A 27353-nucleotide genomic window follows, 5' to 3' on the forward strand; every position below is an offset into this window, starting at 1 on the left:
CTGATTTTTGGCAACAGCAAAGCCATCTCACCTGAGAGCTTGCAAAGCACTGTTTTCTGCTTTGTCACTTCTTCTCTCCCCTTTATCACTGCAGTTCTAAACTCTACTCTGGTTTATGCAGGACAAGATCCTCAAGTGGACCAAATTAAACTCTTCCTATTTAAATTATTTTAAAACATTAGAATTTGTGTCTTTACTTTCAGGTCTCCACCCACAGATATCTCTTGAGGATGGTGTCGGGGTTAACGTTTTATGGCTGCCTTCTGTTTGGGTTGCTGTAGCATGCAGGGAATAGAAGTGTGCTGGCTCTGTCCTGCTGAGCCCCAGAGCTGCTTGTGTGCCTTCCTGCTGCCTAAGCTGGCATTTCAGATGCATTTGTTTCTGCAGTACAGCGAATTGATACTGCTGAGATACAAATGCAGATTAAGGTGCAAGTGAATTCCACCAATCTGAGTAGGTGAATGATGATTAATATCTGCTGACTGGCTTCCCCACTTCACTGAGTAAATTATAGCTTTATTCATAAGGAATATAATATAATTTTCAAATTATTTCATCAACCAGATCCTCAGCTTTGATTTTTTTTTTTTTATTCCTTAGTTTGCCTTTCTGTAAATCATTGTAAGGATTTTCCCATCCTCTTGGACTTGCCCTGAGCCCTCCTGTTAGAGGAAACCTGTCCCCCATGTTTGTATCTCTTCTGGGACTTGAAAAAAGGTAGCATTTAAGGACTTTTATAGCTGGAAGGGGACATCAAAGAAATTAAGGGGAAAATTATTTCTTTGTGTTATTGTAGTTTTTATTTTTTAAATTAAATATTCTCAAAACTAACATATTCCTCTTACAGAAGGCAATGTTGCACTCCCTTTCCCAGCCCGATCAGCAATTCCAGGATGACTCAAACAGTGATGGTGTCTTCCTGCCTTCCTCTCCCACCCCAAGGATATTATGCTCCAATTGCTTAATGTAGTTTTTCAGCTTCCCAACCTCATTTGACCTGCTGTGGTGAGAAGTGGCCAATGCACTGTAAGAATCTGTTTCTTCTTATTCCTCTCATTCAAGCCAGCTGCAGAGTACCTAGAGAGGAGATTTTGAGAGGCTTTGAGTCAGTCCTCCTAATTTTAAGTAGGCAACTGAAGTCCTTTGTCATTGCTATCTCAAACAGCTCTTTGCATGGGGAATCAGCACAGAATCACAGACCCTGCAGGAGGTGAGGGGTTTTCCCTCTTTGCAGATGGAGGATGTTAGTTTAGGCACACCACTAATTCAGCCATCACCCAAGGGATCACATCCAGAGCTCCTCAGCCTCATCTCATCATGTGGTGAGCATCATCTAATAGCAGGGGATATGGGAAAGTGCAGTGAGGGTGGGAAGGAAGGTCTGGGTCAGGACAGAGCCAGGCAAGGTCAGAAAAGGGGAGGCAGTGGGACAGCATTGAGACAAAGAATTGTCTGATGAGGAAACAGAGTTGTGGCTTAGAAAATGGAATATGACCAAGGCTGGAACAGACTGATGGGGAAATGAAAATAGCACATGGGGGTTACTCAAGCAGTCCAGGTGTCTGCAGGGATTCTTGATGCACCCTGAAAGTGTGGGGCTGTCTGATGAGCTGGGACTGTGCCAGCTGAAGAGAAGTCATATGGGAGATAACAAAATGAGGAGAGGAAGGCAGACAGCAGGAGAGCTGCCTCTGCACCAGGCAGCCTGCACTGCAGAGATTCCCTTGCTCACGATGTGCTTGAAGCATCTTTATCTGATCACTGATAGGTCTCCAGGCAAGAGGTATGAGAGCCTGTCAGGGACACAATCCCTCTGTCCTCCAGGGCTGGGCTTCCAGAGTCCTCTCATCTGAGAAACCATGCGAATGAAATTTCCCTCATAGTGAATGCCTGGGAGTGTGAAATGCCATTCAATCTCCCTCCAGAGAAGAATGAATTTCATACTGGTTTAAAATAATTTAATCTCGTGTAATGGGCAGAAATGAGCCTAGATTCCTTTTGTTTTTTTGGAGTTTGCAAGTGTGATAGCATGGAGACCTTCCAGGTGTAGTATGTGGCTTGGAAAGTGCTGCTGGAGGATTAGGCAAGTGAAATACCTGGAGTCCCTGGCTGTATCTCAAGTCACATCTGATGCTTAGATTTCAAACCACAGTAGGGGGTGGGGGAAACTTTCCTTTAAGAACGTTTTCTCCAAAAAAAAAAAAACCCAAAGCAAAATGCACCAAACAAAACTCTGGGTGGGACAAAGGGCTAGATATTTATAACCCTGAGGATCAAGAAATCATAAGACATCTGTTCTATTTACTGCATTTAAATTTGTATTGTTATACAAACTCCACCTCTAGCTGTGCAGCTTCTGGAGGGACAAGTTGGTACGGAGTGATCCTGAAAAGATGAGAGAGATTCCTGGAGGAGAGATTTACATTGCGTATCATCTTATCACCAGTCTGTCCCTCTCGCTTTTTTTTCCCCTGCACAGCAAAAGAGATGATTAAAGAGCCAGGGTTTTAATTACAGCCAGGTATGCCTAGGGGGAAAACCCACTTTGTGAAAGGACCTTGCAACAACAAACAGAAAGTTCTCCAGTTTCCTTGCTTTGAAGGATTTATATCTGTGGAGGGGGGTGGGTTGGAGGGGGAAAGAAAGTGATTAGGCTGGAGTTTGCAAAACACACCATCCTCTTCCCCGTTTGGCAAAGTGCTGCCTTCAGCAGTTTGGTCCTCACCATCAGCCCTCCTTCCAGTCCCACCGCCCTCCTGCTCCTCCACAAGACCTGAAATCCTCAAGTGATTTCTGGCATCGCTGTGTCAGTAAAACAGCTCCCTTTTCCCCCAGCCAGGGCTTTGTACCACGTTCAGCCCGTGCAGAGAAGCCCTGTGGTTTGTGCTGACCCCCGTGCTCTGCCCCAGCCGGTGCCCACCCGCGTGTCCCTCCCCAGCCGGCGCTCGCCTGGGAACTGCCAGCCGGCACCATTTCAAAGGCGAGATACGGGTCCAGGGCGTGGGAGGCTGCTTCTGATGTGAATCATGCTATCTGTGCTAGGGATGGGGCCCTGCATCTTCTCTACGAGGCTGTACCAGCTTATCGAGCCTGCTGTGTCTGCCTTTCCGACCTTCTCACAGCTTTTCACTTCCAAGCTGTCGGGTGAAAGGGAACTTACTGTTGCTGGGCTCTGTCAAGCTTTCAATTGGTGCTGATGGAAGAATCTTTAGAAACAGTCCCGTGTCTCTGAGCGCAGAGGACCAGCTGAGTATCTGCATAACTCTTCTAACCTCCACAGGTGAGGCCAGCTTCTTGCAGGTCCCAGTCAGCTCAGCAGCAGCTCCGTGCAGTAAGGCTAGTACTTCAAAAGTCTTCTGAAAACTAGCCCCTTGGACCTTCAAACAGAAACAATCTTTTCCATCCTGTAAGGGGTTCCTCAAATTTGTTAGAGGTTAACAGTCAAATGGGTAATTGGCCTTTCTGAGCGAATGGGAGCTGCTGCTTTCCCAGAACCAAATGCAATGATAGAGGCAGAGAGTATCTTTCCATGTGATTTGCTGGACTAATGTAACAAATCCCCGGCTTGGTGAATCTAGAAAATGATGAATAGAGATTTGGCTGTCCTTACGCATTTATTGGGAGACTTATTTGCCTTTAAAGAAGGAGAGGGGGGAGAGAAAAAAGGATGAGTTGGTTTTTCCTGTGACATGTGTACACAGCCACAGGCAGTGCCTGTTATTTCACTTGCAAACAATTTCCTCTCTCTTTTGTTTATTGATGACAGAAGGCATTCCAGCCAGGTACACTGGCTCTTCCCCGACTTCAAAGGAGGTCGGGTTACAAAGGCAAGCACCATCCAGGCAAAATGAAATGCAAGAGGGGAAAGCCCATTGCAGTCGATCTCAAGGGGAGTTTATGTGCAAGGAAAAGCCCAGAACATACCAGTAAGAATAAAAATAAGGATAAATGCCATTTATCAGCTACCAGAGCTTGTCCATGGGAGCGGTGATGGCCAGGTCATCTGGGTTGTCCCTGCTACCTGCTGGTAAAGGCAGCACATGTCCAAAATCTTACATGGGAGAGTGCACATGAACCGCCTTTCACTTTCACCTTCCCACATGTGCCTGTGCAGGCGGTTGCTGCTCATGCAAACCCAGGGGCTCTGCACCCAGGGACAATTGCAGGCTGGAAGTAAATGGGTTTTCAGGTCTAAATTCAGACTGGAAAGTGAGGTCAGAGCTCCTGGTGACTGGAAACGTTATCCAGCGCCTAAATCAAGGCTCTGCGTCCAAAATCAGGATGATGGGCCTTGCCTGCCTGGGACTAATGGCTGGATCAGCAGTGCCTGTGCTGGGGAGGGAGGAAGGCAGGCAGCCCAGGTAGCCCATGGTGGGGAACTACCGACTGTACAACCCAAGGATTGCTGCCCAGACCCAAGGGGAAAGCAGGTGACTTGAGCTCATGCCTGTCCTTGGAAACAGTCTCCTTGCCAAGCTAGTTGATTCAGCAGTGATGTTTTACTTTGTGCTTTTATTGCCACAGCCCAAGCTATGGGAAAGCCCATGGGGAATGCCAGCATTGGCACAAGGACCATCCCTCTGCTCTGCTCGCTCAGGGGACAGCTCATCCTGCACATCTCCAGGTCCTGCCTGCTCAGAGCCTGCCTCTGCTGCAGTGGTGCTTGTTGCCTTCACGCAGGGGCTCGTGTGCAGTGACGGCAACATTTTTGGGAATGCCGCTCCCATGGCCATCGCACCAGGGATGTTGCTGATGATAAACCCTAATGACTCAAGGAAGGGCAGGGACAGGGCTGTGCCTGCACGGTGCATCCCAATTAACTACATCATTCAAGTCTGGGCAAATTGGGAAATGTTTCCTCTCCTCCAATGGCTCAGCAGAGCTGAACTGGGGTTCAGGTGATGCCACCCTTGAGTCAATCCATGCCCTGGGACAAGGCTCAGCCCCCATCCCATGTGACTCAGCACAGCCCCGGCTGGGGAGAGCCAGTAGGAGGGACTGGGGAGTTGCAAAAAGTTAATGACAATTCTCCCTTTTTGGAGCACTCAGCTTAATGAAGCGTTACTCAGCAGCTTCCCCACCCACCCCCAGAGTAGGAGCTGCTGGGGCTGGCATCAGCCTCCTCTCGTGGCCACAGCAGGGCTTTTGGTCAGGATGACGCAGGTCACCCGAGGCACTGTCCAAGCCTCGTGCCACAGCAAGTCCGCCAGTGTCCCAGAGGCCGCTTGGCAGGTGACATGACCTGGGAAGGACACACAGAGCCTGTGTGAGTGTCACGCCACAGCTGGGCACACGTCAGCCAAGATCTCAAGCCCTGGCCAGAGGCAGGGACAATGACAAAAAGGAGGCAGGAGCCAGAATGTCTTCCTGGTGTGACGTGCCCTCGTGCCAAAAATCCTTTGTGCTCTGAAGCAAAGGGAAGGGTTGAATTTTGATGGGTTTCCATTCAGTTGTATACTGTTGGAAATATTTTCATTCTGTAGCTATTGTTCTTTATGTCAACTTCATTTTCACTATCTTACTATTTGCTTTTTGGTTTGGGGTTTTTTTCTCTCTCTTTTTTTTTTTAATTTGCTTTAGTAATTAAATTGGGTTGTTTTTCCTGGACTGTTTATGATAGATTAACATTTCCTTTCTGCTTAATAACTTGCTTTCTCATTTATTTTGCACTCATTTCCTTTCAGCTGAGTTTGGGTTTCTGCCTCAGGATTAACACAGCAAGGCTGAGTGTAGTGTAATGTCATTCCCGGTCCAAGCAGACCACTGAAGTTTTCTCCAGGATGGACTGCCACAGAAACGAAGCCCACCAAAGACACCCAACAAAGCATTTTGAACTAGAGTTCTTCTTTCAAGTCAGAGAGGTTTTCATTTGGATCAAACAAACCCTTTCAAGGCAGGGAAAGCTCAGTAGATTCCTATCTGTCCCTTGCAGTCAGTCAGATTTTGTTTTTACCATGATCTCTTCCAGCCTCTCTCCTCCTGTGTCCACTTGGGCCAGCATCACCTGAAGTATGGGAGATGCTGAACAGATAAATAAAAGAGGGAATCCTTGCTCTGCAACGTGCTGGAAAAGTCAAATAATTTCTCGGATTTTAGTATTTTGCTCTTCCTTCCCTCCCCTTCCCCCCCAGTTTTTATTTAAAATCTGTAGAACCAGTTCCCCATCCTTTACATCTGCGTGTACTGCTGGGACTGGATATTAGCATCTCCGTCATACTTCTTTCCTGCCTAAAAATTATGAACCACCCAATTTGTATATTTATAGTTTAAAATAATGGCAAGAGAAGGTACAGACATTTTCCTCCTCTGCTCTACAAATGTACAGTTTTTCTTTGGGAGGACTTGCCAAGAATGAAGACCGTGGTATTAACTGTATTTCACAAACACATCATAGGTTAGAAAAGATCATTTGTATCTGCAAGCATTTTTAGAAAGTTTCAGTCACTGTTGCTGAGTAGGCAGTGATGGTAAACTCAGGCATACACACTAAGACTTCCAGCTGATGGGATGGAACTCTCTCTAGAAGGCAAAATGCTTGAAATAATGGATCACACCTTCCAATCATTTACTGTGGTAGTGAGGTCCTTTTTTGTCAAAAAAACCCTGATGGAAGAACCTGTTTCTTTGAAGAAAGTTCTCTTTTGAGTTTGTTTAAATGATGGTAAATATCAGGCTTATGGTGCTTATGTGCTTCTTTGCCAGGTTGTCCAGGGTTTGGTTGTTGGGAAACTCGCTAGTCACTGCACAGAGATGACCCTGCTCAGACTCAGCGTCCTCGTCTTTGCCGGCGTGGGCCTAGGCATGGTAAGGCGGGTGTGAAATCACCCACGAGGCCTTTAATAACGTCACAACCAGTGACATGAGGTCTGTGAGACCTGGCTGTGAGCTCTGCCCCTGGAAATTCCACCTCTGGCTCTCTCGGGTGGTCTTTGGGGCAGGGAAAACCAACTCTCCTGGGCCTCTGTGCAAACAGAGCTGCGCTCAACGTCAGCATTGCGCCAAACCGTGATAAAGAGCCGTGTGAGTAATAGTTATGGGGATTAAAAAATATATTAATCTTGCACAGAAACTCGCTAAGTCCCTCCTGAGTCACCGGATTTGCACAGAAATCCTGGCCTGGTCTTGTCAATGACCGCATTTCCTGAACTACCCAGAAAGTAAATGAAGATTACGGTGGGGAAAAATCATTGCCGTTGTATATTGCAGTGAGACAGCGGAGGTTGTGTGCTCTCCTTCTGGGGCTTTATTTTTGTCTAATCCCCCAACATAAGAGTATTTGGGGAAGGAGGTAGCAAGGCAATAATTTTGTTCCTCCATTTTGGGATAAGTGATGTTAGCTGTTGCTGGTTGTGTCCGCGTGGGCAACGGTTGATGCCAACCTCAAACAGTAATTGGAAAAGCGAGTGGATGTAGGCAGCTCTGCTGAGAACAGTGTTTGCTCAGATAAGCCATGTTCAGGGCACTGACAGCTCTGCCCAGGCCATGGGGATGGAGGAAAGGTGCTCACAGTCCCCAGTGGACCCAAAGGACAACTGAGCTGGATCAGCCTTTCAACATTCCCTGCAGGATTTGGCCTCGAGCCTTGCTGCCAAGACACTGGAGTTCCCACTGCTGCAAGTAGGATGAGTGCCATTCCCACTACCGCAGCCGTGGGGAGGTCAGGGCCAAGTCCTGGAGGGTGTTGAGGTTTGTGGTTCCCAGCTACATGGATGAGATGAGGCACCTACACACCTTAGCTAATCTGAGGCTAAATCGTGTCTGAGATGAGGCTGGGAAGGGAGGATGCATGCCAACCAAGGGTTGGCTCTGCAGATGGAGCGTGGTCCCTCTGCCTGGGATTTTGGAGGCTCACGGGGATTCTGTCAGGTGTAGAATGCTTGGGAAGGGTCTCTTCCAGTTGGTGGCATGCTGTTTTGGCTGAAATCAATATGCCCCCTTAACATGGGACATCTGCACAGAGCTTGATGCTTCTGAGCATGGCCTGGGAAGGACTTTAAAGGTCTCCCCACTGGTTTTGGGTCATTTGTGGGAGTAATTAGGTGGGACTAAGGTGGATCTGGCCCATCTGGAGAGCTGAGCACCCCTGACTGGTACAGGGCAGGGACTGAATCCTTGTGCTGAAGTCTGGTCCCATGGGAATCAGGCAAAGCAGCAAGATGAATTATATGTTTTCTGTGCACTGAGGTGTCACTGACCTCCAGGGAGGGCTGGAGTCAGGTGGAGGTAGGAGAGAAAGCCTTGATGGAAGTGGAGGGGCACACGGGGCAGCCCACATGTCCCAGGGCAGGAAGGCTCACATTGGCTGCACAGAAGGAGAACGAGGAGCCAGGAAGGGAAACCATCTTAGAGCTGGCAATTATGCCAAGCCCGGAGGGCTGTGGACATCCTGACAGCACGGGCCTGGGGACAAGGGTCAGCAGTGACTTCCCACAAGAACTATTCATAGGCAAATGCAGCTGCGATCCTCTTTGCCTGGGATGCCTTGTTAAAAATGCTCTGTCCAAGTGGCTGCCAGGAAAACATCCGCTTCTGGGGTGGCTTTCTGTCTCGGTGGGGAGGAGTGCTGTCACAGCAGCAGCCCCAAATGCAGAAGTTACTGGGTGAAGCTTTTAATCCTGCACAGCTGCTGGTGGAGGAGTATCCCACCTGCTGTGCCCTTGCAGCATGTGGCCTCCAAATGCAGCAGTTCCCCTCCCCGAAGGATAGAAGTGAGGAGAAAAGCTAGCTGTTAAGAAAAGACACTCCAGAACTCATCCTGATGTCACTGGGAGGGGAGGTGGGCTGAAGCGTTTTTGGAAGGCTGGCACAAGCAGCAGCAGACAGACAGCACTGCAGCTGGGAAGAGGCTGCAGGATAATCCCAGCAACAGGCAGCTGGAGAAGGGAAGGGGTGGGCTGGGAGCTCAGCAATAACACCTGGATGAGGAGAGGAGGGAAGAACCAGTGTCTGATCTGCAGATGTGAGCTGGGAGAGCGTAGGCAGGGCTGTAGGAGGGCTTGGCAGTTGTGATGGGGAAGTTTTTCCCTTTGTCTGAAGGCACGGCTGTGCCTCATCCTGCCTTGCTGCCTGCATTTCCCAGGCATTTGCTTTTTCAGTTGTCTGCTGAGGCTCCTGGTTCTGCCTCTCACCTAAAAAATGCTTTCAGATCTGCTCACCTCAAAAAAACTACTCACTACCCAGCAGCTGAGGAGAGGAAAGACTGGGCTCTGCCTGGCTCTGTTCTCCCTCAGCCCCAGGGAAGTGAGGAGCCATTTCCCCTTGTTTCACAGGAGACACAGACATGCCTCTGCTCTTTTCTGCTCGCTTGCTCCAGCCCATGAAGGAGTCTGTACAAATCAGGAGGGATTAAAACTTTAAAACTGATTTTTTCTATGAGCTCCACAATGTTGTCCTGCAATGACATTTGCCCTAGCAAGGAATTACTCTCCTTCCTTTTGTTTATGTACCAAATACCTGTTCCTATGTCTTTGTTCTCTGGTTCCTTAATCAGAAGTGCCTAGATCTTAACCAAAATCCAGGCGAGAGCCCCTTTGAGGAGAAAAACCTGGCTGTGTGTGACTCTAGAGGGGAACTAGTAATAAACCTCAACATTTCCAAGTCATTAGTGAGCAATGTCTCTGGGCTCCTCCATCTTCTGTAGCCAAGAGGCAGGGACCAGATCTTAGGACAGAGAACCCCAGAGAATGAAACTTCTGGCTAAACCAGTGACAGAAATGTTTTCCAGCCACAATAACTCACCTTGAGACATGGGTTAGGGCAGGAGACTTGCAATAAAGGGGAAATTTCCTTTCCATGCCCCAGAGAAATCCATTCATTTGACCAGCAGGGCTTGTGAATGAGCCGGGAGCTACTCCAGCCCTACAGCTTAGGGAGCCTCACCGCTTTTGTTTCAGCATTAAACAGCTGGAGGGATGTCTCTGCTAAGAATATGTGCAATAACAAAATCATTACTCTCCCTAATTATGCTCGCTAATGTGCACTCATGGCCAGAAGACCTATTCCAGATTACTGAATTCGGTGAATTTATTAGCAGGGAAGCAGCAGAACAGGATTAGAAATCCCAAAGGTACGGTGTTACATAATACACCGTGCTCATTTATTTTGACAGGCTCAGTTTAGTTTTAATTATTTATGATAATGAACCAAAAAGCCTTCTCTAGGCTGTTTTGTATAAGTAATGGAAGCTTCCTGAAGTACACCACACACATCTGCTGTTCAACATTTCCTCGGGAGTTGGACAGAAGACAGAGGGAAGGGTGCAGGGACGTCACTAATTCCCAGACACTAAAAATACCCCCAGCAGTGCCGGGGAAATGTGCTGCCAGATAGTAGGGTATCATTTGCTCCACATGCTTGGAATAATTCACTGCAGACAAATGGCAGGCTGTGAAAGACCCCGCAACGGCCAAAGCCGCACCGCCATGTATCATTTGTGGCTCCCACAGTTTACCCAAGTCATGGGCTTGACTCATGATTTTCTTCCAGGTGGTTTCTTGCCACAAAGTCACAGTTTGTGCCCTCTAATGATCTGTGGTCCGTTGTGTCCTGTCCCCTAGGCCCTGATGAGGACCGTGTGGCACTACTGCATCATTGCGGTGCCACTGGTGTTTGCCTTCAGCATGCTGGCCACCATCACCGACAGCATCCTCACCAAGGCTGTGCCCTCCTCTGACACAGGTAAGACTCACCAAAAACGATCAGACTGGCATTTTCTGAGTTTTGAGTCCATTGGGCACTTCCCAGCTCCCACCACAGCTGTGGAGCACTGGGGCACACTCCTGGTGCCCGCCCAGATCTGGCTGGGCATGCAGGGGGTGTCAGCAGAGCAGGTGAACACAGACTGGTGGGGCTAATACAGGATGGACTTGAACAACCTTGAGCAAGCATCCCACGATCCAGTGCTTCCAGTCCTGTGCTGCCTGCTGACCTTCACAGTGGTGGGCACCGAAAGGGAAGGCTTTCCCAAACTCTCTCTCCTTTCCATGGAAAGCCAAGGTATGTCAAAAAAACCAAAAAACACTGCTCTTCCACTGTGACAGTGACAGAGAGGGCTGCTTGTACAAACCTTTTAACATAGGCCATCAGGAGGGGATTCTGGATTACTCTTTGCACACATGCTTTGCCTGATGCAGTAATTGCCCCTCTCTCTCTGTTTTGGCCTTGTTTCAGTCAGAATTCCTGTGTTTCTCCATGCAAGACAGCAGTGGTAGACACTTAAATCTTTATACCCGGGGCTTTAGTTTTGTTGATGAAGGAAATATGCCTACATTATTGTCATGGGAGCCTGGCTGAGTTTGTGCCAGGATGGAGCTGGCTTAACCCAGTTTGATGTCTTTTGCTCAAGCCCTTTCAGGGTTTGCTCCCAGAGCAGGCACCCAAGAGTGTCTCTGCTTTAGCTGAGGCTGTCTGGGATGCCAGTCTGCACCCTTCATCTTCCGTAGCAGCTGCCTGAGGAGATACCTCTGTGCAGACCCTACCAAGAATGCGAGCTGTAGTTTGCACAACCCATTAGTGAAGTTTATAAAGCACTTTTGAGATGCTTCTGGGTGAAGAGCTTTTCTGAAAATCACTTCAGTAGTTTATTTGTAGAGGACCCACTGCATCTCCTACAAATGCTGGGAGCCTGTGATTTTTGAGTGGGATATTTCTACCTGGGAGAACCACTTAGCCCCAGTCTTCACCTCCCTGGGAAGAGTCTCAGCTCCTCTGCTCAGCCAGGAAGAAAATTTGCTGCTTCATGACTTGGAGCAATGTTCATGTGAGGGAGAACCAGGGGGGAAGGGCACCAAGCAGCTTTGGGACGCACAACCAAGCTGGAAATCATCCAGGCTCTTCTCAAAGGGATTTTGTGAGGAAAATCAGAGCATTAGCTTTTGGAGCCTGGAGGCAAGCTTTGGTCAGAGAGGAAAATGGGTTTAGTTGCCTCACCCTGCTCCCTGCTTGCATATGTTGTTGGGCCAGCCTGTGCCTCGGCAGGATGGAGGCAGTCTGCAGAGCTGTGCAGATGCTCAGGAGCAGGTTGCAGGTCATCAGGGGATGCCATGGGCTACCGAGGGCTTCCCCCTGCCCGTCCATCCCGGGCTGATGTCACGCCAAGTGCTACTACAAATGCAGAGTTACAGCTGGCTCAAAACTGGGCATACCACAGAGGGACGCTCTGGCACAGAGCACTGTGGCACTGGGGGAAAACCTTGTCTCTGCCACTCCTCCCTGGCCCTCACTTTTCAAACTGTGCTTTTTCCTTGCAACTTTTCTGGGGGAAGAGACATCTAATGGTCTTGTGCTTGTTTTGGATGTACCCGGGCAGGGGCCGGGGCGAAGGCAGGAATGCCTGACACAGCAGAGCCGGCAGGCAGCCTTTCCACAGCAGCTGCAGCAGTGATGGTGTGGGTGTCTCGCAGAGAAATGCAGCTATTAAAATGCCTGCCATCCATCCCTGGCCGTGGGTGGCACCCCGCAAAGGCTGCTCCACCCATACAGCAGCCTAAAGGCTGCTCCTTCCTCTGCGAGCCCGAGACCGGCTCTGCAAAGAGAGTTTTTAGGTGGCACATTAGAAACCCTCACTGTGAGCATGGAAATCTGGTTTCATGGAAAAGCTTTGCTGTCGCTGTGTCAAAAACCTTGGCACTCACTTGCAACAACTTTTAGTTGATGCAAGGAAATCACACATTGAGAATTTGCCTTTGGAAGGATCACTTTTGAGCCTTGCTGCTGTCTTTTCCTGATGTTTTTGTCAGCTTCCAGCCTGCAGAACCCGTGGAGGTTTTTCTTCCGGTCAGGAAAAGGCTTTCTGAAGGAGCTGGAGTTTGGGCTGAGCTCAGGTGTCCATCTCAGCACGGGGCTGGGATGAATGGGGCGTTGCAGGAGTGTAGCCTGTCCGCCCTTGCTAGACACTGAGTCACCTTGCATTTTAAATAGGCGTCTTGGAAAGCGAGCAGTGGGAGGTGGCAGAGCACCATCCCTTGCACCCATCAGCCTGCTTTAGATCCGATCCAAGGTCGCTTCCGTCCAAGTCTGATGAGTTTGGCGCTTGCTCTTTGTTTATGGCTCAGGCTTTGCGCAGAAGCAAAGGTAGCAGAAATGATTTAATTAGTTTCCGTTTGATTGGTTTTTTTCCTTCTCTTCATCTTCAAAGGCAGGAAGAGAAAATTCAGCCCCACATGTACGTGCTGTTCAGCTGGACGCGTGAGCTGGTGGGAGGGCAGCCCCGAGCCCAGGGGGAGTTGCATTCACAAAAGCACTCCTTGTCAACCCTGGTCCTTCCCCAAGAATGGAGGTCTTGTTCCTGCACAGATCCCCCCTGCTCCCGGGGGAGGGAGGCAGGAAGCCCAGCAGAGCCTCCATGCGTAACGGGCCCGTGTGTCCTGATTTTATTTGTGCGTCAGAACCTGGGGAGGAGAATTCGCAGCCAGGCGGGGCTCGGGGCACTGAACCCCTCAGCTTTGCTCGAGCTTTGCAGGTTCAAAGGCACCCGCTGGCGACAGTGACCTAATGGTTACACCCGATTGCCCCATGGGCGTGTGGCTGATCTGGGCCAGCACCATCATCTGAGCGAGGCAACAGGATGTGAGCTGGAAAGGAGTCGCCCGTCTTGGAGAGCTGCCAGCACCCAGCCCTGAAACCTGCGGGAGCAGAGGAGAGCTGGGGTGGGAGGGGAGGATGGGCTCCCAGCCGGCACAGGTCATGCCAGGTATGGGGAAAAGGAAGGGAAAAAAGCTGGAGAGGGAGAAAAAAGATCAGGGAAGATGCAGAAGGTGGGGTGGCTATGGCAAAGAAGGTGAGCATGTGCGTTGGCTGAGCTGCGCGAAGCAACGCAGGAAATTTTCTGCTGATGCGTTGACTTGTCCCAGTTAAAGGTCTTGCCTTAAATGAGATTCATCACATGTGCAGCTTTGCCACAGAGCCACGGCCATGATGCAGAGCTGAGATTTACAATGTCCCAAAGCCTGGGGGTGTCTGACACGAGGGATCTAATTTAAGCCCATTAAACAGAAATTATCGTTCTCAGCAACATGTTGGAGAAGTGCAGAGGGAGAGCCCGGCCTTTTAAGACGATGGATTTCGGTTCCAGAAAAAAAAAAAAGGAAAGGGAAAAAAGTGCCTCCTCAATCATAAGAGCCAGTTTGGCAATTGCACGTAGTAATTAGTTTAATTCAAATACCTAGAGGGGAAAAAATAATTGCAAAACCTGCCCAGAGAGTTTGGTGGTTGTGGGATGGTTCCCATTGGCAAAGGGTCAAGGCAAGGTCCCACCCATGGCCTTTGTGTTCCCATGCGCGGGAGGAGAGCTCGGCAGCGCTTCCCGGGAGATTTCCCTCTCCACATGGTTACACCCTTGGCTTGGGCTCATTGCACAAGTATTTTAAGCATGCTGATAAAAGCCCAGCAGTCGCTGCCCAGCATTACGCGAACACCTGGCTGCCTGTTCTCTCTGGGAGCTTGGGGATCATTTCCCCGTGGCTGCCCACGTTAAATATTGCATTCAGCTCCCTATCTTCTTGCATACAGGACAGCATTCTCCTCATCCTTCCCAGGTGCGTGGCGACAACACCTCAGCGTGTGTCTTAGTGGAAAACTGATGCCAGCAGCCCAAATAATCATGCTGATAGCAAAAAAATTATTGCAAACATCATTTCAGAGCTGGGCACAAGTTTATTGAATATGCTGCCAGCTTGCTGTTCCTCCAGTGTTGGGGGCTAATGATTTTCTGGCTGGCTGGGTGTTTTCTGCTCCTCTGAACATGACAGCTGTCCTGAACAAAGACTGCAGGACAAAAGAGCATACTGGGTGTGCGTGGGACAGCCTTGTGTCCCAGGGGATGTCCTGGCCATCCATCTGCACATGGAAAAAAACCTTGCCTTTGCCAAACTGGAGGTGCTTCCCCATCCACCGGGTTCCTGTTAAGGATGCAAATGTGAGGGCTGCTGGAGGGGGAACCGGCCCAGCCGGGCGAAGGGCTCGCATATCCATCCAAATGGAAATATCCGCTCTTTTTGCAAAGGGGGATGGGGGAATATCTCGAGGGGGTTCTGTCTTTATCTATAGTTTTATTTATTTATTCTTAAAGACCTAGTTAGCCTCAACCCTCTCACTCCTGCTAGAGAGCTGTTTCTCTATTTCACACTAGAGAATAAATGGCAGTAGTAGCTTGGGTGGAACAGGGCCCACTCAGGTAATTAGGAGATTGGAAGGATCTGTGTGATTTGCTAGGAAGGCTCAAACATGACCCTAAAAATCACCTCTCCATCCCTAATCCCATGCAGTAGTTACCAGCCCTGATGGGTGCGATGTGCAGCAGCATGCTCTGGTGCCAAAGGCATCCCTGGACGCTGGTGACAGCAGTGGTGAGCACCCACTTGCCTTTTGGGCAGTGCTGTGATTGCCCAGACCACTCAGGGAACAGCTGAGCTGGCTCGTGGTGGAAACTGATCCCCACGCCTGCAGGAGTCCCTAACCAGAACAAACCCTAATTGGACCGCTATAAATTAATGCAAGAAATTATTTGAAGTGATTTGCTACTACTGCAGGGGAGCAGCATCAGGGATGAAGGGGATCCCGTGTGCTCTTCTCTGCTTTTCCATGCCAGGACTTGCTCTCACCCTGTGTGTCTCTGCCATCTCTCCTAGGTGCCATGCTTGGGATTTGCGCCTCAGTGCAGCCCTTGACCCGGACGGTGGGTCCAACCATTGGTGGAGTTTTATATAAACAATTTGGAGTCTCCTCCTTCGGATATTTACAGCTAATGGTCAATTTAGGTTTGTTTGTTTACCTCTTAAGGAGTAAAATCCCACTGGGAGAGATGAAAAGCCAATAATACAGTTGCAAGAAAGTAACCCCCTTATTTTTTCCATAGAAATGAATTCTTGAATTTTATTTTTGATTCCGTAAACCTAGAATAAAATAATTTGAACAATCCTTGTATTTTGTCAACATTTCTATCTACAGTAAGGGACAGATCAGTTTGCAAAGGTCTTGGGAGCCACACTGGAGCAACTGGGGGCCATGGGACCCCTGGAGCTATCGGGTTCCCCCCAATTCCCCCCCCTGCAGCAGTGGCTGTCATGGCAGGCAACAGCCCCAGACCCTCAGCTGTTGTCAGGCAGCATTCCTGCTTGGATTCACTGAAACTGAAGGGATTAGGAGCCAGTGGCTTTGCTCTGGTTTGGCCTTTTATTTCACCGCCCTGAAATTGTACCAAGAAAAAATGGGGGTAAAACACATCTGCTTTTGAGCATTGTTTTGCTGCATTAAATGCACCTCCGGCATTCTCAGGTTAGAGGGGGCACGGAGGCCAAAGGCTTTCAGGTGCTGTGGCCAGAGGTTTGCTACATCCACAGCTCAGTCATGTGCAATCCTGCCTCTGCACAAGCTGCCAGCAACGAGCAAGGAGGATGCAAAGCCCCGACGCACCAGGCTGCAGTGCCAGAGCCTCCCTGCTGCCTCCAGAAACTGGGCCAACCCTCCTTCCAGGTTTTTTCCCCCTTCCTGTACTAAGTCTCTCTTGCTCTTACTACAGGCTTATGCAATTGCATACTTTCTAACTTCCTCTAGTGCAAAGTCTCCTGCAAGAATTGCGCTGATATTGGGAAGGGGAAATTACCTACTGGAAATGACCAAGTTTGGAGCAAGTATTTTGCCTGCTACACTCACAGTCCTGACTGCGGGAGTCGAGTCGTGTGCTGCAGCATTGCTCTTGAGGAAGCCCAGGTCAGTTAGTGAGAATTAAGCCTCACAAAAGAAAACTTCAGTACTTTGATCCAAAAAAATCAGCAGATTTTTTTCTCCACACTTCTTGGTCTGGGTGTTATAGGAAAAGAGCCTGCCTCCTTTTCTTCAGTTATCCTGGAGAAATTTAACTCTGGCTAGAGACTGGAGAGGTGAAGGAAGAGAGGAGAGCGAGTTCAGCTTGCTTTGCTACAAAGCTGAGGAATCCATGGAGCGTTGGCGCTCTTATTTCGAAACCAAGAATCCAGTTTTGTGCCTTAGCACACCACTAAGCTATGGGGGCTGGGGGAGGACGCAGGGCATTCGCAAAGGGCAGCATTTTCCTGTGGCAGGGAGCTCCTGCGCCTTCTGCAGCTGCCGTTACTCAATTTTACGGGAAAGAGCTTCTAGAGGAGCACTTAAGCAAGCTGTGGTAGGCTTTTCTATCTCCACCACTGACCAGAACTGAACCTCAACACCTCTTCCCTCCCTGGTCGGGAGACGAGGTCAAACACAAACAGGTTATCTGGGCTTTCTCCACCTCCCACTGCCCAGTCTAGGGCACCAAAAAGCCAAGCCTTACCCACTCTTTTTAAGCCACTTCACCACTGCCATGTCCACAGATATGCCTCAACAAAAGTTACTGCAGCCTAGAGTACAGTAATAAAAAGTGAACATTTCAAGTAATTTATTTGGAATGGACACATTAATGCAAAAGCAATATTAAGACCAGTAACTGCTGAAAGACATTCAACAAAATAAATACAAATATAGATACTACAAATAATTTAAACTGTGTTTAACACCACCAGTCAGTGTTGAATCTTCCTTGCATCTCATAAATAGAAGATAATAGTTCACAAAGCTGTGCCACTCAGAACACGTGGACGCTTTGCTAGAAGTCCTGTACGAAAGTCTTTGGTTTTTCTTTATGCATCTCAGGCAAAGCTCAGGGCTCTTTGCTCAGCAGCCACAACGGGCTTGGAGAAAACCAAGCTGCTTCCAGCTCTCTTCTTTGCTTTCCTTCATTGGTACCCTGTCCCATTTCAGTCCAAGACACTCGATCTGGTTTATCATCCAGTGGTATGCTCTAAAAGTACCAAGAGAAAGTGGGTTAGTTAAACAAGCAGGACAGAGAGGCACAGAAAAAAAATGGGGGGCTTTAAAGGGAGAGTAAGCATGAAGCATTTATTTTCACAGATTGTTTTTTAGCAGATTCTGTGAGGAAAGCACTGCCAAGTGCCATTTCTTATTCCCCGCCACCCCCACGCCGTCCTCTCAGCACACTGCAGAAGTCCGGCTGCCAGCAGAAATTCCGCGCGATGCATGGGAAAGGGGGCCAAAGCCGCTGCGATGGCTCGGGCCAAGGCAGCGCTCCCCGAAAGCCCCGCGCTGGCGCGGCCGGGCAGCACGGCCCGGCTTCGGGGCGCGGCCGGGGGTCCCTCCGGCCAGAACGGGGCCCGTCCGGCTGCCCGAAGCGGGCGCAGGGGAGTAAAATAATTTAAAAAGATCGAAGGAAAAGCCCACGAAGAGGCGCGGCAGCAGCGCCGAGGGGCCGGGCGGGCTCACCTGGGGCCGGGCCGGCCGGGCGGGCGGCGGCGCTCAGGGCGCCCGGGCCAGCCGCCGCTCCTGGGTGCCCGCCGCCTGCTCCATCTCCTGGCGGCTCTTGAAGTCCTGGATGGCCCGCTTGTTCTGGAAGTCGATGAGGGCCATGGTGATGGAGGCGTTCCAGCAGCTCTGGTCCGGACACCGAAAGTCAATCTCCTTGCGGTCTTTGGTGACGATGGTGAAGTAGATGTACTTGCCCGTGCGCTCCACGCAGTCCACCTTGAGGATGGAGCCGAAGCCCAGCTCCTTGCCCTTGGCCCGCTTGTGCCCGTCGGGGAAGAGACTGAGGCTGTCCTTGGTCAGCACCACCAGCTTCTTCTTCCACAGCTGGAAAAGGCTGTCGCTCCGCTTCTCCAGCTCGCCCTCGCGGATCACCTCGGCTTGCATCTTCATCCTCGCTTCCCGGCGGTGGCTCCGGCTGTTGCTCCGACTGCTGCTCGAGCGGCGATGACCGAGCCCAGGCGCGATGGGAACAATTTATTGCAATGAATCAGCGCCGGGCGCCTTCCGGTGCCTCCCCCGGGGAGCCCGGCCCGCCGCCCCCTCCCGCCCCGCCTCCCGCCCGCCCCCCGGCCCGCGCTCGCCGCCCGCTGCCGCCCGTGCCCGCGGGGCTGCGGGGATGGGGCCGGCGGGGGGGTCCCCCGGGAAACGTGGGGAGGGTTCTGGGGGCTGCCCCGGGTGGGCCGGGTGTGGGGAGGGGGTGCCTCCCCCAGGGATTGCCTCCTGGAGGGCCCCGTCTCCGCTGCTGCCGTGCGCAGGGGCACAGCGGCCACCGCATGGGGGGACCCCAATCCTGTCTGTCCACTGCCCTCCCCACCCATGTTTTCTCTGCTCGTCAGGGATACCCCTCGCCCACGGTGAGCATGGGGCCACTGTGATCTGAGACAGCCCTCATCTTGCCCCTCTGAGCACTCCCTGCCACTTCTCAGATCCCCACTGGGGTACACGATGCTCCCAAAACCCTGTTCCTAGGGGGCTGGATCTGGGCATCTTCACAGCATTGGATCTGCCCTGGCATCATCTCCACCTGGGGCAGAGGGGTCCAAGCCTCGCCTGTGGTGGGTTTCTGCCATCTCCCATGGGCATCCGGTCTGAGTCCAGCCCCTGGTCACCCCAAGAGACTCAGCCAGGGTCTGACCAAGCCCACCAGCTTCATTTGAGGCCCTGCCTCCTGCCAGCTCTGCACCATCACCATCAGCCCTTCCTTCGTCCTTTCCTCAGGGCAACCCACCTCTCCAGTTTTGCATTAACACTGTTCCCCCTTATTTTTATCCCCTGCCATCACTGGATTTATCCAATTTTCTTCCCCCTAGCCCATTCCCTCCTCCAGGGAAGGCACCACAGTTATAGCCTGGCCACTGACTGGCGCCATGGGGAAGTCAGTAAAGGCTGTGGCAGCTGGAGGTGATATTTAAGAGGCACGTGTGAGCCTGCAGACCGTTCCTCTTGGACACCTTTCATTTTGTCATTCCTTCACCACAGTTGACACAAGGCTGATCCAGCTTCCCAGCCATTGCTGTGCTTAATGCACTTGCTCACGCTGTCTCTCCAGCAGTATTTGCTCAGGTATGTACCATGTGCAGCATCACCCTTTGGACTTTGAGCCCTGTTCTCCTTCATCGCCTTCCCTGAATGACCGGCACCTCTATTAGGTGTTTGCAAGCCCAACCCCAGAGGTGAGCTTACAAAGCAAGGCCTGGCCCCTTTGAAGAGGCTGGCAGCGTTCCCAGGGACGTCGGCAGGGTCAGAAGCCCATTTCCCGGGAACAAATCAGAGCTAGAGCCAAACCCATTTCCGCTGCGAATCATTCATCCGCTGGAGTATGGGGCCACGCTTTGATAATTCACGGCAGCGTGCACATCTGTGGGGAGGGTCAGAAAATAGGTGGGGGCTGTGTGATGCTCCCGGGGTTGATGAATGAGGCAGGAATGGTTTGGCTGAGCTTTTCAGGGAGGGATGGGCTGGGAATTGCTCTGGGAAGACCATGGTGGCCGTCACTGCTTGTGGGGTAGGGGAGAGGCTGCAGAACATATGTGGAGCTGTGCCCTGGCATGTGAAGAGCTGCAGGCTTTTCCCTGGGAGCCAACACTGTATCTCACTTTTCAGTGTGATTTATTTAGTTTCAGTGAGGGGACCAGCCCAGACTGATTTACAATTAGGCTGCACATCTACATTTCCAGGGCAGATGCTGGTCTGCTCTGTTAAACAACTTTCTGACCAAAAGGCCCTGTAAGAATAAGGGAGCTGGAGCCAACAAGGAGCAGAGCTGGATGTTAAGCAGAAATCATTAGGATATTTTTAATTTGGCCCCAAAATGAAACAGGGAATGGTCTTTATGCACAGGAAATGGGACACCACTTCAAAAAGAACAAAAAAAAAAACAAAACAGGCAGCAAGTCAGGAGCATACAAGGAACATCTGGAAGAAGGCTCCTGGTGTGGAAAGGCTGCAGGACTTGGCATGTTTGTGCACACCTTGCTTCAAAAATTCCAGTAAAAGAACCTGAATTTCCTTTTAAATGAAACTTGTATTTGTAGATGCAGGGTCAGCAGCCCACTTTTTTCTCTGTTTTTCTGCTTTTGCTTTCATCTGAGTGATTTTTCTTGTGTATTTATCCATCATTTTGAAATATTTAAAGCCTCCCTCAGCTGTCACCTCAGTAAACTTGCTTTAATGCTGGCCAAATTAGAAAACTGCTAGGAAAAAAAAACAAAAGGAAAAAAAAAAGTGAAAATATTGCTCACAGTGGGGAAAGTTAGGTTCTAGCAGAACAGGAACCCTACTTTTGAACATACATCCATTGTACGAAGGCTCCACTTTTTTACCTAAGGTGGGTTAGTTAAGTGGATAAAAGAATAAAAAGGAAGTCCAGTACATTAAAGTACCATAATTTTAGGTCTCTGCCATTGTGACCATGCAGAAATTCTGTAAAGTAGATTTTAAAATTTAATTACACTCACTGAGACAGAAAGCAAAGGTGACTGTAACTGAATATAAAATGGGCAGCAGAGCCGAATCACGAGCAATCTCCTACAGGAACATTTCTCAGGAAAGAACAGAGAGCTGCAAGGAGCTCAGAGCAATCTGGTCCAGGAAACGTGGCAATTGCTTACAAGTAAGTAGCACAGCCCTAATCCTAATGCATGCCATGATAGCTGGTCACTGCTGATACAAGTATATAGCGTTAGTTTTGCCTGAGGAAAGAAAAAATATTTATATTGCCCTATTTTTTAAATAACAAGGGTTAATACCTTAGGTGAAGAGCTGACAGCAGGGTGCTGATTTCATCTCAGCACCTCCTGGGGAGAGGGGTAAGAGATTTGGTGCAGCCCTGCATCATACCCTGGCACCGAAGCTTGGGACAAGTGTCACAGGGTGGTGTGAGGATGTGTAGGTAGTGGAAGGCTTTGATCATTAAGGGCTGTGAGCAAGCTGCAGCTAATGGGAGCTCTGGGTGATTGCAGCTCAGGTGCTGCTGCTGTCTCTCTCCAAGCTGGGGCTGGCAGCTGGGAGGAATCTGTCACTCCCTTTGGTTTGGGTTTAGTTGTGTTACCAGTGAGAGAAAGAGAAGGGATTTTTTTCTTGCAGCCCAGCACATCACTGTGGCTGTGCCTTGACAGTGTGTGAGCTCCCAAACACAACCACCACGGCTGCCTTTGATATAAAATCATCAGGCACCGACCCTTCCTTTCCCCCCAAATACAAGACATCTTCAGGAATCTGAAAAATGTGGGGATTTGTCTCTGTTCGTAGAAAGAGGGGGGAAATAACGCAGTGGGGCATGTGAAGCAGGGGAAGGTGATGGGAAATGGGCTGACATTCAGTCACAGGAGCCTCGTCCCACATGGCCATGTCCCTCTTCCCACGCTCGCCAGGGGTGCTGCCGCCACCCCCTGCTTTGCCCCAAATCCATTTCCAATCTACTAGGGGCATTTTTAAAAGCCTACGTGGCAATTTGGCGTGGAGGTGTGGCTTCATGCCCCGCCCAGGAGAAGGGAACAGCACTGGCTGCTGAGGGGAATGTGTTTACATGTGTATGTGTGCTGTGTATAGGGATTTTTTTACAGGTGGAGGATGGGATGGCCACACTGAGCCTCGTGGATGGGCTGGTGGTGCCAGCTCTTGCAGGCTGCATCAATGGCTTTGCCATGACACATGTCTCTGAAGTGAGTGCCTGCTCCAGAGGAGGGATTTGATCATCATTTCCGAGGATGAGGCATCATGTACCCTGCTCCTGGCAACATCGGGTTGCCTTAGCTACGTGAGTCATGGTAACAAAGCACAGCAGCCATGCAGGCACTGCCAGCAGCAGCCCATGTTTTAAGGTCAAGGATAAGGATGGAGAGGGATCACACTAAGGAAAAACGCCAAAAAAATGGGTTTTTCTCAATTTAACTGTGCAGCAACTTTCCCCACATGCCCATTGGTGGGACCTGCTGGCCTTTTTGTGGGATTTAGCCGTGCATTTATCCTGCTGAGGTTTCCAGCTGGCCCCAACATTGCATCTCCCTCCCAAAAGATGCAGGAGCTCAAGCTGCAGCTATCAGCCATTGCAGGGTACTGGCATTCCTGCAGCTGTCTTGGGTTTATTCCCATTGTCCCTCTGTAATCCTGGAGCTGTGCATCTCCTCTCCCAGGGGTCTGTCCCTGGAGAAGAACGCCTAATTTTGCCAGCTTTAATGCAGGCTTCTCAGCAGCAGAGGGAAGTGGAGACTGAAGGCTGTAAAATTGCTTTTATTATAATGATTTCAACATGACATCTGTAGGGGAAAAAGCTGGTTTACAGGACTGACATTGTAATCCTGGCAGCTGAAGTCGATTAGTAACAGAGAAACATATGGTCTTGCATTGTAAATTGCTGCCCTCCATGTTTACCTTAGGGTGTAGCTGTATCCACAGGCACTTTTAGCTGGAGCTCACTATAGTGACCACTGGGTCTCCTAGGAAACTTCTACTCAAAAAACCCTAAATAGCTGTAAACTAAAAGTGAGGGTTGTTACTGGGGAAGGTCTGTGATGAGTGGAGATTTTTCATGTTTTTCCCATTTTATTCCATTTTTTCACATCTTTATACTCCTTAAAATGTTTGGGGTTTGGGTTTTTTTGGTTTTTTTTATTAGACTGTTCCAGAGTATATCTGGGAAGTTTTTGGTTATAGTTCCTTATTATTCCTTCAGAAATGTCTTGGGACAAACTGGTGCCATTGGGCCCCTCCAAACTCCTCTGGTGGGTGCCAGTCCCTCTGCAGGCAGCAGCTCCTGGAAGGGTGTGGAGCACATCAGGGCCAGCTGCCCATAATGGAGATGCCCCATGAGGGGGCTCAGTCTCCCTTGGGGGTGTTCAGGTCTTTCCATAAATGCAGAGGGAGCTCAGGTAAGTCGCTCCAAGATGGCAAAGCTCAGGTGAAGAAGCTCTTCTCTTAGGGGCAGTTCACTTGGAAAGGTCTCAGCCATGGGGAGGAAGGCCACCAAGGCTGTTTGTTAGGTGATTACAGTAAATGATATGCAGCAGGGATGGAGCTTCTGGGTTAATTTAAACAAGGGCAGCAGAGGAAGCCTCTTTGCTCAATCTGTGAGATTCTTTTTTTTTTGTACCATACACAATCCATGGATTAATCAGCAATAGCACGTAGCCCAGCTTGCTCAATTTACTAATATTTATATCTGACTAAGACTCTTTTTTCCTGAGAAGCTTGAAATGTCTCATCCCACTGACTCAGTGTGTTACCATTACATGTTGTAAACTGCTGCAGACAGTCATGGAGCAGTTGTGAGGGGCTGGGAAGAAAAGATGTCATTTCCCGTAAGCCAGTCCTTGGCTGTGCTCGGCAGCAGACAGCCAAATAAGGGTGGGAATGTGCCAAATCAAACCTGCTTAGGAGGACTCCAGGCCCTTAAGTTCTATACTGGGATTAAAAACTGGGGGGAGAGGGGCTGTTTTGCTCTCTCTTCCCAGCAGCCTGGGCATGACTGCGTGTGTCGTGTGTTCCCCACTCTGGGACAATGTGTACATGTCTAGTCTGGTTACTAAAAATAAAAATGAGAAAAGAAGTCTTGTGTTATCTGGTCTTTTGAGGTGTTTGTCCCCCTCCTAACACATGTATCTTTGAGCCTCTTGGTCCAATTTCAAGCCCATTTGGCAGAAGTACAACAGGTAGAGAGTTGCTGCAAGGTCCTTGTGTAGCTTGACCTGGCTTGGAGGAGCCTGGATGCATCTTCATGCAGGTGAGGAAGGTGTTGACCCCACAGGCTGGGTTTGGTCCAGGACTGCTGTTTAGATGCTGGTAGACCTCGATACAGCCGGTTCTCACAATCATCTTCACAAACCAGCTTGCTGAGCATCATGGTGGATCCATGAATACCCTGAGATGTCAGTGGGGAGGAGAGAGTCCCATAGCCTGGCTGCCGTGGGACCCACGGTGACTCAGTACTTCCACTTCTGCCAAGGGACTGGAAAGCCCAGCCAGTGGCTTGCCAAGCACTGCCCTGAACTATGAGGTAATTTACTGACCCCTCTGAATGCCATCAACATTTTCCCATGTCCAGTGAGCTCAGGAGATGGTTTACACTACAGCTCAGAATTTTAAAATGATGGGACATTCCCCCGCTGAAGCATTCAACTTCCCATACCAAGTCTGTTGGGACAAATATTTGGGATATCTTTATTTTTCAGCAGCAGTAACAAACGTCTGAGACCTCAGCCTGGGCTGACACTGATGAGCTCTTTGCATAGGAAGGCCCTGGTGGTTTCAGCTCATGCCATTCAGCCTGACATTGCCTGCCTGCTGCCAGCCAGATTTTATTACCCTGCTGTGCTACAGCAGTGGCTTTTAACAGAGATTGCAAAGGGCCAAGCCTTGCAGAAAATGCTGACATAGATACTGAAGGTCACTGCTCCACATTACCTGTCCTTTCGAAGTCTGCCAAGATCCGGGAAGTGACTGTTACCCGGCTTTGTCCCGTCTTTATGTGTGTGTGGAGGCTGTGGCAGGTCCAGCGCTGACAAGTGCCGGGATATCCTGTGGCACACAGGCGTCAGCGTGACCTGTGTCCTCACGTGGCTGTCCTGACAGCACAGGATTGAGCTCCCAGCTCGGCGCATCCTCCTGCCCCCACATTCGGATTTTTGTCTATTTTTTTTTTAAACTGTGTATAAACTTTTAGAGTAAACACTGAAAAGGATCACAGGACTGCCTAACCACAACATGAGCAAACTTTAGGGAGTTGGGGGGAATATAAGGTCATGGTACTGTCCAGCTCTGGGATGTTTCCTGTCTCCAGGAGGGCTGGGAAGCCATCACAAACTCCTCCAGTGCATCATTCCCAGCAGTGGCCAGGGCTGGGCTGTGGGAAGTAGCTGAAGGGGAAAGAGCATCCCTTCCCTCCTGGACAGCTGGGGTGTGTGTGGCAGACCAGGTGGTAGAGCTAATACTGTGTTTCACCTTGTGCTTTGGCTGCCAATTTTTCTTTCTGAAGCCAGGACGCTGCACTGTGGCAGGTGTGAAGGGAAGCGGATTGATGAGGGTTTAGGATTTTTTTCTGTCTGTCCTCTCCCGAGGCTTTTACCTCCTTGCCAGTGTTTCCACTGCTGTGATCTTTACCTGCTACCATTACCCTGCTGCTCCCCCACTAAACCTGTGCCCAGGGCCAGGTCTCTGCTGGTGCAGCCAGTGGGAGCTGAGGATGCCCTGTTGCCTGGCTGGCAGTGCTCAGGAAGGCTGGAGGAAATGGGTGTCTGATATGGTGGATTAAAATGCCAAAAATACTCTCTAGGCATCAGCTTCAGGTCTTTCAGTAAAATCTGAAAGCCATGGGAGATCCTAAAACCATGGGATAGAATGGGGAACAGGAATCAGCAATGTGTATATTTCCAGTTCTGACTGGTTTTCCCAGGTCTAACCTGTTGCTGATTTGTTTCCCCACTCCAACCACCAAATAAAAGGGTTTGGGGTGAGTTCAGCAGTCCTGAGCTGTGGACGTCAGTGCTTATAAACTCCATGTGCCTCCCAATTTGTACCTGTCCTTTTCCTCGTGGCTCATGCAGTGGGGGATAGCAGCAGTCTGCTTGCTCCTCAAGTTAGTATTTGCCAATGGGGCTAAAATGTAAAAGTCAAACTTTCTTCTTTCCTGCTGGTTACTCAGCCCACCTCATGCTCAAACACCTGGCCCCACCTGGGCAAATATTTGCAATGAGTAGCTCACGGCGTGTCCCACCATGCTGAGAGCTGGGGCTGGGGCTGGGCAAGCATCAGTGATGCTGTCATTCTCCTCCTGGTGGCCCCTGTGCCGCTTGGCTGAGCCGGGAGGTGTGAAAGGGAAATCCTAAGCCTTAAAAAGCTGAGGATTGGATATTTCTTTTCTGCTCTGTTAGAGAAACTACAATTTGGTGGCAGGGAGAAATGGGTTTGAAGAAACCTCCGTGTGTTTTGTGGAGGGAGCAAAAAGGCAGCGTTTTAGGAGATGGGTTTGAGCCTGGTGGCCTGGTGGCCCAGGGCAGTGTGGGAGCCCAGTGACTGCAGCCTTTACGAGTGGAAAAAAAGATGAAGCGAGAAAGTTTGTGATAAAGCAGGGAGGCAGTTAAGAGGAGGAAATGAGGGTGCTTGGCACTTAACCTTGGCCAGGCTCTGCTCCCAGGGACAAGCCAAAAATAGATTTCCCTGGAGGCAGGACAGCCAGCACCCAGGGTAAAGCTCCTGAATGATGAGCTAGGGGGAGGCAGTCATGGCACAGAGGATCAAGAGGGAGCAGGACAGAGATGTTATGCTCAGCCAAGAGCATTCTGCTGCTTTACTGTGGGCAGCTTTGTTCTCCATTCCCAGGGGTTTTCCCTGGAACCCGGATCCCATACTTTCTCCTTTGCACGTCCTCTGTCAGCTCAGTGGGGCTCTCCAGTGTCTGGTACAGCTGCAGGGGGGGAAGTTATTTGCATTGATCTGAAAACTCAGGACCTTTCTAATGCTGTGTGATAGCTTAAAACACAGAAACCCCTTTCCTGTGGGGTAATCACTGAGAGCTGGCTGGGGCAAATATCACAAAAGTTTAG

At 50.0% G+C, this 27353-nt stretch overlaps 2 protein-coding genes across 2 annotated transcripts in view; one reads left to right on the forward strand and one right to left on the reverse strand.

Annotated features, from left to right (window-relative positions):
* The window catches only part of SLC22A18 (solute carrier family 22 member 18), a 72465-nt gene extending 56550 nt beyond the window's left edge, over positions 1-15915 (forward strand). The window contains exons 11-13 of the mRNA XM_019285232.3: positions 6703-6804; positions 10557-10677; positions 15627-15915. Coding sequence (XP_019140777.1) covers positions 6703-6804; positions 10557-10677; positions 15627-15814 — 411 coding nt within the window. The 3' untranslated portion in view covers positions 15815-15915. The remainder of the gene's footprint in view (positions 1-6702; positions 6805-10556; positions 10678-15626) is intronic.
* Positions 15916-17360: 1445 nt separating this feature from the next.
* Positions 17361-18838, reverse strand: PHLDA2 (pleckstrin homology like domain family A member 2). The gene is made up of 2 exons (XM_039552730.1): positions 18274-18838; positions 17361-17794 (listed from the first exon to the last, which is right to left on the reverse strand). Exon 1 carries the CDS (start codon positions 18703-18705, stop codon positions 18307-18309), a length of 399 nt encoding a protein of 132 aa, XP_039408664.1. The 5' UTR covers positions 18706-18838; the 3' UTR covers positions 17361-17794; positions 18274-18306.
* Positions 18839-27353: the final 8515 nt, after the last annotated feature.

Source organism: Corvus cornix, chromosome 5 (assembly GCF_000738735.6).
Source record: "Corvus cornix cornix isolate S_Up_H32 chromosome 5, ASM73873v5, whole genome shotgun sequence".
Taxonomy (NCBI): Eukaryota; Metazoa; Chordata; class Aves; order Passeriformes; family Corvidae; genus Corvus; species Corvus cornix.